The sequence below is a fragment of the Lathamus discolor genome, chromosome 2 (assembly GCF_037157495.1).
Source record: "Lathamus discolor isolate bLatDis1 chromosome 2, bLatDis1.hap1, whole genome shotgun sequence".
NCBI classification, from domain to species: Eukaryota; Metazoa; Chordata; class Aves; order Psittaciformes; family Psittacidae; genus Lathamus; species Lathamus discolor.
Window position 1 is genome coordinate 107,149,350 of NC_088885.1, and position 12,558 is coordinate 107,161,907.

Here is a 12,558-nt window from a genome sequence, read left to right on the forward strand (position 1 = left end):
CGCCGCTGTCCGGCTCGGAGTGCGGGGGGCTGCTGGGCGGGGTCGGGTTGGGGGGCGCAGCCTGGCGAGCCCGGTGGCGGCAGCAGCAGCAGCAGCGGCAGCGGCGGGGGGCGGCCCCGCGGGCGGGCCGGGTTACGCGTGCTGGGGGCTGGCGGGGTCGGCGTTCCGGGCGCGTTGGCACATGGTGTGTCTCCCGCAGATCTGTCGCTGCTCCAGGAGGACCTGCAGGAGGAGATCGACGGATGTGAGTGGGGCCGGGGGGGCGGCGGCGGCGTGGGGCGGCTTTCGGGCGAGGAAGTGGCTTCAGCGGGCAGCACCCACGGTGCATTGTGGGAGGCGGAGGAGGCCATGCTCCGCGCCGCCCGGTGCACATGACACGCACCCGGGCACGCGTGGGGCCGGCCGGGCTCCGCAGGGCTTTCCCGCAGGGCAGCGGCGGCGCGCAGCGGGGTGCGTTGGGCGGCGGGCGGGGCGGGGCGGGCGGGCGCGGGGGCGCCGTTAACGGCCGCCCCGCGGGGAGGTGTGGCAGCCTGCGGGCGGGCGGGCGGGCGGGCAGCCGGGCGGTGGTGTCCCCTCATGGCCTCCGCTCGGGGGGACGCCTCCGGGAAGGAGAAACCTGATGGGCCGCAGGATACAGCGCGTGGGTTGCTCCATCCTTCTATATCTATATATTTCTTTATATATATGTATATATTTTGTGCGTGTGTGTGTATGTGTCTGTGTCCGTGTGTCCCCGTGGCCCCTCCCCTCAGGCCCCCTGCTCCTGACCCTGATGGAGAGCTGTGTGTAAAAGAGTTAATGTCAGGGTATGAATTTGAAGAGGGTGGCTCTGGTGCAGAATTACTAACTCAGGGGTATGAAGCCTGGCAGGGCAGACTGTGAGATGTTACTCAGGTGAGAAGGCGTCTGTTGGTAACGTCAGTACTGAGGGAGCTCCTTGGAAGGAGAGGAGGATGAATTTTGGGCGGAAAGTGTGAAAAAAAAATGGAGGCAGAGGCAGCTGGTGAGGCCGGTGGCTGCCTCCTCGCAGTCTGCCGGCGATGTACAGACCCCTTGTTCCCGTCTGAAGGTGTCTGGTCTGCTGTGGTCTCTGCACCCTGGGCCGCTCCCCAGGGGGTGATCGCAGGAGGATAACCTTTTGTTTAATACTTCAGGTTTTTAGAGGAAAGTCATTTTAACTATTCAGAATGTAACTGTTATGTCTTCTGTTCCAGTTTTGTCATCTGACGTTTAAAAGGCTTTTATCATGTGTTGCCTCCCACAAACAAGGAGCCTTTCTGTAAGGCTTTATTTGCTTATTAATTCAGATTGATAGCATAGCTCTTTGAAAACTGTGTGCGATTACAGGAGGACTTCTTCAGAAGTGACACTTCAAAAAGTTCCCATTTAAATTATGATTTTTTGTTGACTAAGACAGGAGTTGAAGTAAGAAGTGATGTGTAGTCATTGGAGAGATGATTCTGAGTCCCTCAGTTCCTGGTGGAGGTTTGGATGTTATGGTCTTGCTTTTAAAAATGAAGTAATAATACATGTGTGGAGAGATAGGACTCAGTCCAGATGAGAGCATCCTGAAGACAGGTGCTATAGAAATCTAAAGATTTGAAACCTCATTAAAAGTTACTGAGATTTTGATGGAAGTAGATAAAAGTTAATAGCTCAATACTTGTGCATGGTTTCTTTAAGAGAAAAACCAGGAATCTGTATGAATCAACGTGTGCTGTCTGGACATAGTTCAGTCACACGATGTGTTCTGTGGTTCTGGATTTCGTGTGATTTTTGTTCTTGTGGGGTGGGTGTGAGCTGGAGGAGAATCATACAGACCAGAGAGGCTGTACGTACATATTTTGTCAAAAGCACTGCTTCTGTGCAGTGGTATTTCTTTGAAATAACAATGTTTTGTACCCATGTACAGCAGGTCTTACGCAATTTATGGAAGCGTTCCTAATTGATGCATTATTTGGGATTACAGATTCATGGTTGCGTATAGGAAATGGACAATTAAAAAAAAAAGATAATTTTTTTCAGGCAATTCTTGCCTGAATCCCACCCTACAGAACCTCTCTGTTGTAAATACTTCAAATATTTATAGCTCTTCAGAGCAGTATCATTGGACACTGGTTTAGAGGTGTATTCCTGAAGTACTAGAATGCCATTGTGAGAAAAGAATTGTGAAGTGCTGGCAGCTTTTATGCATGTGTGATTTCTGCCAGCTGTGGTCTTGCTATTCAGTGTGCTAAGCTATAGTTAGAGACAAACTAGGAAAAAGACATGCAGGCATATCTGTAGTCATGGTGGCGTAATTTAGGAGGAGAAATTAGGTAAATGCAAAATTGTATGAATTACAAGAAAAGACTGATATAGGATCAATTGATCAGCTATTTTGAAAAGTGAACTAAGTAATAAATAATAAGTCTTTGGCCTTTTTAACTGATCTGGTATCAAGAAATAGGAAAACATCCATGAGGTACATTGGAGAAGCCGGGAGTGATTAAGATGGGATGCATGCGTAAAGATCTGGATTGAACATCTGAAGCTGGGTCTCTGATTTGGCATATGGCTTAGGATGTTTTATTAGATCAGGCATTCCTTTGCAGCTTATCAGTGAGTCCAGGTTTGATTCTGAATCACAAATTATTAGGTTTTTTTTCGGGTTTTTTTTTTTTTTTATATATATATAATGACAGTCTACAGTGTGGTTCATTTTTCTAATACAATAAATGTACAAAAGAAATGAAAGAATTATTAAGGTGAATAAGATACTTTTTATTGGTTGTGTTCTGGAGCAGCAGGATAAAGTCTTGGAGTTGAGCAGACAGCAATGTATGGTTGCTGCTAAAAGTAATGAACCAAGCATCTATGTATCTTTTTAATGCAGAGTGAAGATCAGCTGTTGAATGATCTTTGTCTTCAGGGTCTCTGGAATTAAGTATTTTACTGGAAAGTTGGAGATTAATCAACAACTCATACAGCTGTACAGTTTGTGCCTCTCATTTAGTGTGCCAGCTCACCAGATTCCAATTAACCTGAAATATAAAACAGTAAATAACATCTTTGGATTATCATATTAATAGTTGCTTGTAAAAGAAAGTTTACCATTTCCCAAAGAGAACTTGATAAATATTTAGGTAAAGTGAAACGTTTCTAGATTTCAACAGGCACTCGTAAATCTGCTTTTGGAGGAGTGGGAGATCTTCAGAATATATGCAATGGAAGGCATCTATTTGAAAGTTGCCTTTTGTTTATTTGTTGAAGAGGTCAGAGGTTAAACAGGAGCTTTTATAAGAAAGGCTTTTAGAGAGTGGTTGATAAACCAGCTGGATTGACTTTTAAATAATTAATTTCAGCTTTGGTTTGCATTTCTATTTTAAAAGCTTCATATTATTTTCTGCTCTTGGTTGCTTGGTAACCAATGAAATCTCTGATTTTTTTTTTTTTTTTTTAATTTATATTATTTTGGAGGTGAATGCATACTTTACACCTGATGGTACATGGCACTGATGACTGCTATAAGTAGTTACATAGGTAACTACATAGGGTATTTCAGTACTTACATTCTACCTAATATTTTGCTTCTGTAGAGGTAGCTCCTGATGATTAAGGCTATGATAATAGTTAAAGAAATTCTGGTTCTTCTGATTTCAGCCACTTCTTGCATGGTAGTTTGAAGTAAAAAACCAAGACAAAAAAATCTGTGACTGTATCCTGGCTGAACACACAGAAGGTTATAAAGAAATTTGATTCCTAAATGTAAGTTCTTATTGTGAAAGGCAACTTTGTTATTGACTCTAACCCCCTCAAATAAGTAACATATCATTGTGTTTTATTTGTGTGAACCTAACAAGAATCTTTGTGTGATACCCACTAAGGCAGAAACTCACACCCTGAAGGCAATAGGGTGAAAATTCAAAGTGAAAGCCTGCAAAAGACACCCCATCCCATCTGGCTTCTGTAAGGTCACAAAATTGAGATAGCAATTCAATGTCAGCTGCATAGTTACTCATAAAACTGCTTGGACTATTGACTTCGTTGATCCTTTTTCTGAGATCTTGCACAGTATTTGAAAAGAAGTCAGGGAAAATTTAGCTTTTGTTCAAATTTTTTGTGCATACAAAATCCAAATGAAATAATGTAACTGTGTAAGCTACGTATAGAAGAGAAAATAAGCAACAAAAGTGGTTGAAAAGCAAACACATGGGGCTGTAGAATTACATATTGCTGATGATAAATAAAATGTTCTTTATGACTTAGATAGTTTGTGTTCCCCTCTGCTCTCCCCCTGGATCTTTCTGAAGATTGATCAGTACAGATAGATGAAATCAATGTACCATGATGCTGACTTCTTTCATTCTGTCCATTGATGTGTGCAGGGTATGTATTCTGGAAAATAGAGCCATCTGTAATTAGAATTCAGATTGGAAAAAGAGGGTAGCTTTATTTAACTTGGGATTTTAATTGTGATTTAAGTCAGGCGAGAAAAAAAAAATTTAATAACTGGTTTTACATGTTCTGCATGTGTGTTTTTTGAAAAGATGTTTAGTATTGATAACCAACAGCTGCATTTACATACAGCTTTTGGACTTTTGATAGTTGCTAGTACTATATGCATGCTTAAGATTCAAATTCTGAAGCTTCACCTTATGTCAAGTAGAGAAATAGTGATAGCTACCTTTTTCTGTACAATTAGACTAAAAATGCAGAAAATTGTATTTTAATATCTAAGCATAGTTCAGACAGTTCTAGTTTAGATGTGTTAAAGTTTTTATAGAGATGTACACATCTGTAACTTGTTTTCTTTTGCATAAGAGTTTAACAGTATGATAGATTGTAAATTTAACATTAAAATAGTAATTACAATTGGAAAATCTGGTGTTAATGGCTGGATTTTACTAGTGGATTAGACAGTTCTAAAAATAATAATATGATAGTGAAAATAGTAGTTATGACCTAACACCCCTGGTTTTAGTATAGAGTTCTTTTTGATTGATTGGAAAGGGAAGACAGATCTCTCTAGCCTCTCCTCTCAGCAGGCTTCTTTGTGAGTGAAGAAAATACTCGGTGCATCTGCAGATGTCAGAAGCTGGTTTTTCATTGAGGTGTTCCTTTTCCAGGTGATCAGCAAATCATCTGGCATTAGCAGTGAGCTTGTGGCAGTTGAATGCTTTTAGTTAAATTATTCTTAAGACTTCAGGTAGCACACAGGTTTCTTCCTGAATAGAAGCTACTTTCAATTAATTTTTTTTTAAATGATACTTAAAAGTCAAAGAATATTTTTTTGTTCTTTTTAGAATAAAATCAGTTGTATTTCCCTGTGGTGTCAAATCACAATCACAGCTTGATGCTTTGTAGTTCTTACTCTCTTGCAGTGAATTACATTGGCATAACATGCATTCATTATGTTAAAATTCATCTTAACCTTTCCCATAACTGTAATATCAGAAGCTTTTGCATTGTGGTTCCTTTGTTCCTTTGCCACAGAACAAGAATTAGCAAATTTTGTTATGCTGTTAGTTGTTATGTGTAGACTGCAAGTCACGTCACTTCTTAGACTTAATTCCAGCTTTGATTATAGCTAAATTTCCAACATAATGTTCCAGTGCCGTGTTGCAGTACTGACCTTTTGGTCCCATCAGAGTCTTCACTCTGGTGAAAGAGTGCTGGAATAGTTTGAATTACTGGGTTGGTATTTCAGTCATCTGCAGTCTTGAATGTCTGCATTGCAAAAAGTAATAACAAATTAATGGCGGACTTTCTCTAGTGCTTAGAAAGAGTTCTCTAGTGGGACTGAGATTCTGTTCCATCGGGAATCTAGTAACAGTTTTTTAATGCTAATGTAGCATCCTTGTTAAATCTCTATTTCCCCTGGAGATGAGGTTTTAATTCTCCTGACTCTTCAGTTAATTTCTTTGTCTTTTAATGTGGTGATTGACCTTCATAGAAACTGAGACTCAGGTGGACAGCTGTGTCCCCATGGAATTTTGGTTTCAGCAGTCTCAGGTGGGTAATGAATGGTTAGTCACTTTCTTGAGCAATCTCTTAGGATCCTAGAGAGGAGATAATGTGAGGAAAGGTTTGTGCTTGATTTGATACAGGATAATGAACCTTCTTCATGCAGCTACACGTTTTCTCCATTACATCTAGCAGAGGATTGAAGAACAGGTAATTTTCTAGGCTTTGAGCTTCCCAAGGCCAGTAGTATCTTTTCTGATGTGAAAATGGTGCTTTTTGCCAGCTACCTTTTAAGTTTCTGTCTCTGGCAGGGCTCTTCAATTAAGGCTGCAACCTCTTATTTATTTATTTCTTTTGTTTGTTTATCTTTTGTCTTCTGATTTATCTCCTGGGGCTTCAGGTATTCTCCTCCCTTTTTCTTCCTCTTGGAGGGGAAAAAAAAAAGAGTGAAAGAGGCAGGAAGGAACTGGAAGTTTCCAAAGTCTTAAGTGCTTAAGATAAGAGTGAATGAAACCTTGGTATTTGTGCAGTTGTTTCTGACTGCTGACCTGTTGTGGAGGTGGCAGACCACAGCATGTTGAAGATAAAATGCTTTTCTTTACTGTGTGTGTCTTTTGCTGCTAAGACTTTCCCTCCATGTGGGCACGAAGCTTTCATCGTAAGAGTAGTAGCTGCAAGAGATGACTTGTGACAGAACTGGATGAAAGGATAGGTTCTGCTTTGAGAGCTAAAGTAACAGTTCCCTCTTTGGAAGAGAGAGGCAGGAGCAGTTGCCCCTAAAGGAACCCAGAACATCAGGGCTTCTTTACTTTAGAAGGTATAGCATAAGAAAAAATAATGTGGTTTCATGTGGTGTGGGAGGGATGCTGCAGTTCTTTGTGGCAGTATGGTGTTAAAACCCTGTTCAGGATGTAGGTTGAACAGAGTGTCAAAATATGTTTGTGAAGGGTGTTCATTTGCAACAGCAGGACAGCTGCACTGTGAGTACAGAGTACTGGTTTGCTAGGATGTTTTTGAAAGGTATCCTGGTTTCAGCTGGGATAGAGTCAATTTTCTTCCTAGTAGCTGGTGCAGTGATGAGTTTTTTGGCTTTAGTCTGAGAAGAATGCTGATAGCACACTGATGTTTTAGGTGTTGCTAAGGAGTGTTTGCCCTGATCAACGACTTTTCACTCTCTCATGCTCTGCCAGTGAGGAAGGGCACAAGAAACCAGGAGGAAGCAGAGATAGGACAGCAGGCCCGAACCAGCCAAAAGGATATCCCATACCATAGAGCATCATGCCCAGTCTATAAGCTGGGGGGTTTGGCTGGAAGGGGCTGATTGCTGCCTGGGGATGGGGCTGGGTGTCGTTCAGCAGGTGGTGAGCAATTGTATATCGCTTGCTTATTTCTTCCTCTCTCTTTTTCCTATTTTTATTATTCTAGTAATACTATATTTTACTTTGATTTCCATTATTAAACTGTTCTTATTTCAATGTATGGGAATTTTTTATTTTATTTTTTAAATGTTTTTTTTTCTCTGATTCTCCTCCTCATCACACTGGGGAGTGGGGAGCTAGCAGGCACCTGTATAGTAACAGTACAACAAATATGCAGTGTTATTCAGTATGAGTTCCACAAAAGCTAAGTATACTAAGGTATAAGTGACATTGTGTATGAGCGATAATGCAGACTGCTGGCGCGTTGTTCTCTGGTAAACAAGCTTGTTTAGGTGTTTTCTTGTATTGTTGCCATAGTGCCTGAACAGTTCCCAGATATTTGAATGGAAGAGACCACCTTTTCCTTCCTTTCTAGCCTGCAGGAGGAATAGCTTGATTAGTCCATAGGGATACTTGCTTGTGTAAATTTGCTTGTATGTATGTTTTATTAGAGAAAACTACTTTAAATAACATTGAAATTGACACTCATGACTGTTCCTTTTCCTGAGTTAGTCTGCTGCATTCTGTACTGCTCAGTCTTCTCCCATAGTCCACTGTTACATTTTATACTGAGCATGGACAGGAAAAAGCATGGGGAGTTGCAGAAGGAAGAAAAGCGTGAAGAGTTACAGAAAGAATTTCTGCCTCTGAATGCTCAGGAAACACAAAGGCTTATCCCATCAAGAGTTTTGAATGCTGTCAAACAACATCTCAAGGGCATTGTCTGGGTTTTAACTGGAGAGAGGAGAAGTACAGTTAGGAAGTTCAAAGTGATTTATATTGGAAGGCCACATTTTGTAGATTATGGGCGTACTGGTCATAGAACTCGTCTTCTCCTGCAGCATTTAGCCCAAGTAAGTGTATTTCAGTTACTGTGATTGAACTAGTCAAAGTAACTGTACAGTAGAGCAATGCTTGATTCAAGTGGAGCAGTTCGGTTAGTAGCTGATGTGTCAGAACTCCTGGTGTCACATCAGCATTGTCCTGTGCACATAATCTCCCTGGTCCTACCATGACAGGACATCTTGGTTGAAGATGAAGTGGGATTCTCTTTGTAGTGCTGCAGAATTCTCAGTCAGTCACTGAGTCAGTCAGAAACTGCTGGGCAGCAGTGCTTTGCAGGGAGAGGATGGATACCTTTCTTTGACTGTAAGGAACTCGTAGAGGAGAAAAAAGTACCTTAGATGGAACTTCCTGCTCGCAGTAGCTAACTCGCTTCACTCTGGCCTCACTCTACAACTCTTTAATTGTATGCAGTTGTTAGGAAGGGGTAAAAGACAGGCACTTAAATAGCAAGGGACTTGAGTACCATGGTGATGGGCGTGACATGTTACCAACAGGAAATAGGCAGACAAAATGTAAACTGTTGATTGTTTTCACTGGTAGCTTGGATGTTGTTCTCTTTGTTTGAATTTCCTCTGGCCAGCCTTTGCTGCAGGTCAAACTGTTGAAGGTGCATTCCACTGTTGTACAAATAAATGACTAGTGAGCAATAGGAGATAGAACTGTTCCTTTGTTTTAGAGCAAGTCAGGATTTTCAGTGCTGTTTGTGTATGCCTGGAAAGACAAACTTGTCTGTAGCCACACCTGTCCTTGTTGCTTAGAGAATTTTGTGTCACCCCTTGTTTCCTCTGATGTTTGAGAAATGCAACACAGTCATCATGCTTGATAACTGTCTTTTACCGAAGGTCTTTGCAAAATGAAAATATTCTCTTAGTCTGTTAGTCTACTGGATCTTTTAAATTTGCTGTGCTATACTTGCATAAGTCCTGTATGTAAACAGTTGCTGATATTGATGCCTGTGTCTTTCTTTCATCTGCTGAACGCTCTCTCTGCAAGCCTGTACCAAAGATCTATTTTGAAGCGTTTGCTCTGTGTTTCAAGCTGTTGACAAGCTCTGCTATAAAAGTGCTACATAGAGGCTAATGTGGTAAGCCGTGCTACTAGCACAGCAGCTTTGCATCAGAGCTGCTTTGCATGTCCCCTTTCTTGTCTTCTTCCTTGCTTCTCCCTCTCTCATCCTTCAGTCCCACCCCAAACCTTATCCCACCAAATCTGGAGTGCAGGCAAAGTCTGTGCATACAGGTGTGGTAACTTCACATTCGTAAGAGGCTCAAGGTACATAGTGCTCTGTACTCAAAGGGGAAATTTAGGGAAAGATAGAGAAAGAGAAGTGTGGTTCTTATTTCTGCTAGTATGGTGGGCAGACTAAAATCTAATTGTTATCAGTTGCAGATCCCTTTTATGCTTTTGTGCACTGATTTTGTAATTTTGCTGAGTAAAACCACACCTTGTTCAAATTTGTATTTTTCTCTGAAAACGTTTGCAATATTGGGGTGAACTTGTTGTCTCATTTGCATTTTCAGTCTCAGACTACAGGAGGAAAACAGAGATAATAGATTTTAAGTGTTTCTTGGAAAAATGGGCTCCCACTTTCTGACAGTGGGATCTGAGATCACCAGTGATAGTGGAATTCAGCATGACAAATGCTTTTTGTAATACTCGTGTAACTGTCATCACAATAGCTCTTGGTTAATATTACTGAAGCAGTGCAGTAAATTTGTCTTAGCAGATGAAAGTGAAGTAGTGTGACTGACACTTTGGTCTGTGATGTCACTGTGGAAGCAGGCTGGTATATAGTGTAGTGTGAGAGGGTAAGGGTAATGCATTACTAACTGTGGACAAATATAGATATTTGGCTTCCATGCTAAATGTGGTGGATTTCTTTGTAGAACATTGATGCAAAACAATATTTTTTTTACAGAAAATCAGATGGAAAAGAATCTATTTAAAATATTGAAGTACTGAGAGAAAATTGCTCCTATTGTTTTGTGATTATGATTGCCTGTTATGTAGGTAGGACTTCTAAATGCTGGTAGGACTTCTATTTTTTGCTTTACAATTAAACAGAAAAAATACTTGCTTGAACAGCAGAACAGAACTAAGTCTTTTCTGCATGTAAGTAATGTAGTAACTGGAACGTTCTTATGGTTACAATTGATATAGAGCATAGTAAATAGCCTTTTCTGCAGTTGAAGAAAAATTAGTACGTTTTGCTGGAGATGTTTGTAGCAACTGCCATGCAGGCTTCTTAATAGACCTTCAGAATGCTTTGGGAATTCAGAAAATAAAATGAGAATGGTAATATTAGATGGAAATCCTGAACATTTAAAATTGTTTGTTGCTCAGCTTCTAGAAATGAAAATTGCTCATTTTTAGAATACCTGTTGTCTTTACTGAGTGCCCATGTCAAAATGATGAAGGATATGTTTTTGCCATGGAGCCCATAGCAAATACAGAAGAATAAAAATAATATATGTAGACCTTGCTACTGAACTGACTGTAGCAAAAAACTGTTTGTGCAGTATTAAATAAAAGAAAAATAATAATTATTTTTTCAAACACGATGATGTCCACCTGTCTGTAAAAGACACAATATGATCAAAATATTTGTTAAAGATACTATAAAGATATGTTGAAGAAAAATGGGCTTATTTGGAAATTGGCATATTGACTATGGTTTTATAGGGGACTGAGTTTTAAATGGACTTCTGTTTTGTTGTTAAATGCTTGTCAGCCAAGCTTGTCAGTGGCTGAACTAAGCTCCTCTAAGCATAGTCTGTCTCAGCAAGATTGTATGGTCCAAGTTGGTTAATAATTGTGGCAAGTAATTGTTGTGACCTTGCCATAAAATAGAACTTAAGGGAAACAGGAGAACTTAAAGCGAGGGGGTGTTAATATATTCTTGGTACAGTACAGACTAGATGCAAGACAGATGAGCCTGAATAGTTTCTATCATGAACAGTCAAACAAATGATTGGACAGGAAAATGGAGATCTAGAAAGGAAGAGTTTTACTTGGATTGTGTCATACAACAGGTCAGTGACAGGTACTGAAACAAAGTCTAATGCTTATCTTGTTATCTGATGCTGCTTTGTGTTTGGTGGTAGTAGTGTGGAATTTTGAATAGGAGTTTGCAAACTACTTATTTTAGATAAATGCATTTATGCATTTTGCTCTGCTTTGGTGCTTATGTGGACTGAAAACAGGGGCACTGTGATCGCTTTTCACACTTGTCCAATTATTATTCCTCACCACTAGTGACTAGCTGCTGGGATAAGGTGTTAACTTCTAATTTCTTAGATCTGTTTCTTTTGCATGCTGGTGCGAACATGTAAGACCAGATTGAAAAGCAGTTAGGTTCTTCACTTGCGTTAGTCTTCAGTGCTGTCTTGTAGCTCAGATGCCTTCTGAGCATTTGGCCTGGACTTTCTGTACTGGTTTGAGAAAGTGGAGAAATTAAGAAAAGTGACCTATAGTTTTTTCTGCAGCAGGAAAGTAACATGTGGCCCTGTTGCCTGGTCTACATTCTGAAGTGAGAATGAATCTGCATGTTCTGCATTTGAACTAGCCAAGGCTTGTATTGCCTGGGATAGAGTTAAATTTCTTCATAGTAGCATGTATGGTGCTGTATTTTGGATTTGTGCTGAAACTAGTGTTGATAACACAAAGATGTTTTAGTTACTACTGAGCAGTGCTTACGCAGTGTCAAGGCCTTTTCTATTTCTGCTTCTCACACTGCCCTGCCAGCAAGTGGGTTGGAGGTGCACAACTCTCTCCCAGCCAAACCTAGTACATTTGTGTTCAGGGTGTTTTTTGCATTGGTAAAATTTACAAAAGGTCCTGTGGTACCTGGGCAAGTGCTCAAGGTTGGATGTAAAGCAGTGGAAGGCCACAGAGGCAATATTTAGTTAAGCCTTTTTGGTAACTTTTTTGGAATAACCTTCCCAGTGTAGGGAATGTCAAAGCGGGCAAGTCAAAGACAAACATCAACTTGCGGAGCTTTGTTACTCTACTGGACTGATGTCTCTTTTCACTTGGATTCGTGTCTTCATGTTCCAGGTGAAAAGGAATATGTAAGATAACTGTAACACTAATAGAACTGTAAACTGTTTGTGAACTGATTGATTTATTTTTATCACCCCTTTCTTCCCTGTTGGTATTAGTGTTGCATTTATCAGGATGCTGCCATTTGAATGATCTCTTTTGTGACTATGAGCCGAGATGCTGGAATATTTAAGAAATGTTACTCAGCATCAGTAGCAGAGGCATGTCAAGACCAGTGTAGTGCTAAACGTAATTCTACAATGCACAGGCACAGCAGAGTCAAATGCACACACCTCACTTTCTGTCT

At 40.5% G+C, this 12,558-nt stretch overlaps 1 protein-coding gene across 8 annotated transcripts in view; it reads left to right on the forward strand.

Moving 5' to 3' along the window:
* PPP4R1 (protein phosphatase 4 regulatory subunit 1) overlaps positions 1 to 12,558 on the forward strand; it is a 64,262-nt gene that overhangs the window by 521 nt on the left and 51,183 nt on the right. For 4 of the 8 annotated variants that reach the window (XM_065667985.1, XM_065667988.1, XM_065667986.1 and 1 more), the window contains one exon: positions 200 to 244. In XM_065667985.1, the coding sequence (XP_065524057.1) occupies positions 200 to 244 (45 nt within the window). Of the gene's footprint in view, positions 1 to 199; positions 245 to 346; positions 451 to 552; positions 641 to 12,558 lie in introns of those variants that run through there. The other 4 variants (XM_065667990.1, XM_065667992.1, XM_065667991.1 and 1 more) reach the window with 3 other exon arrangements.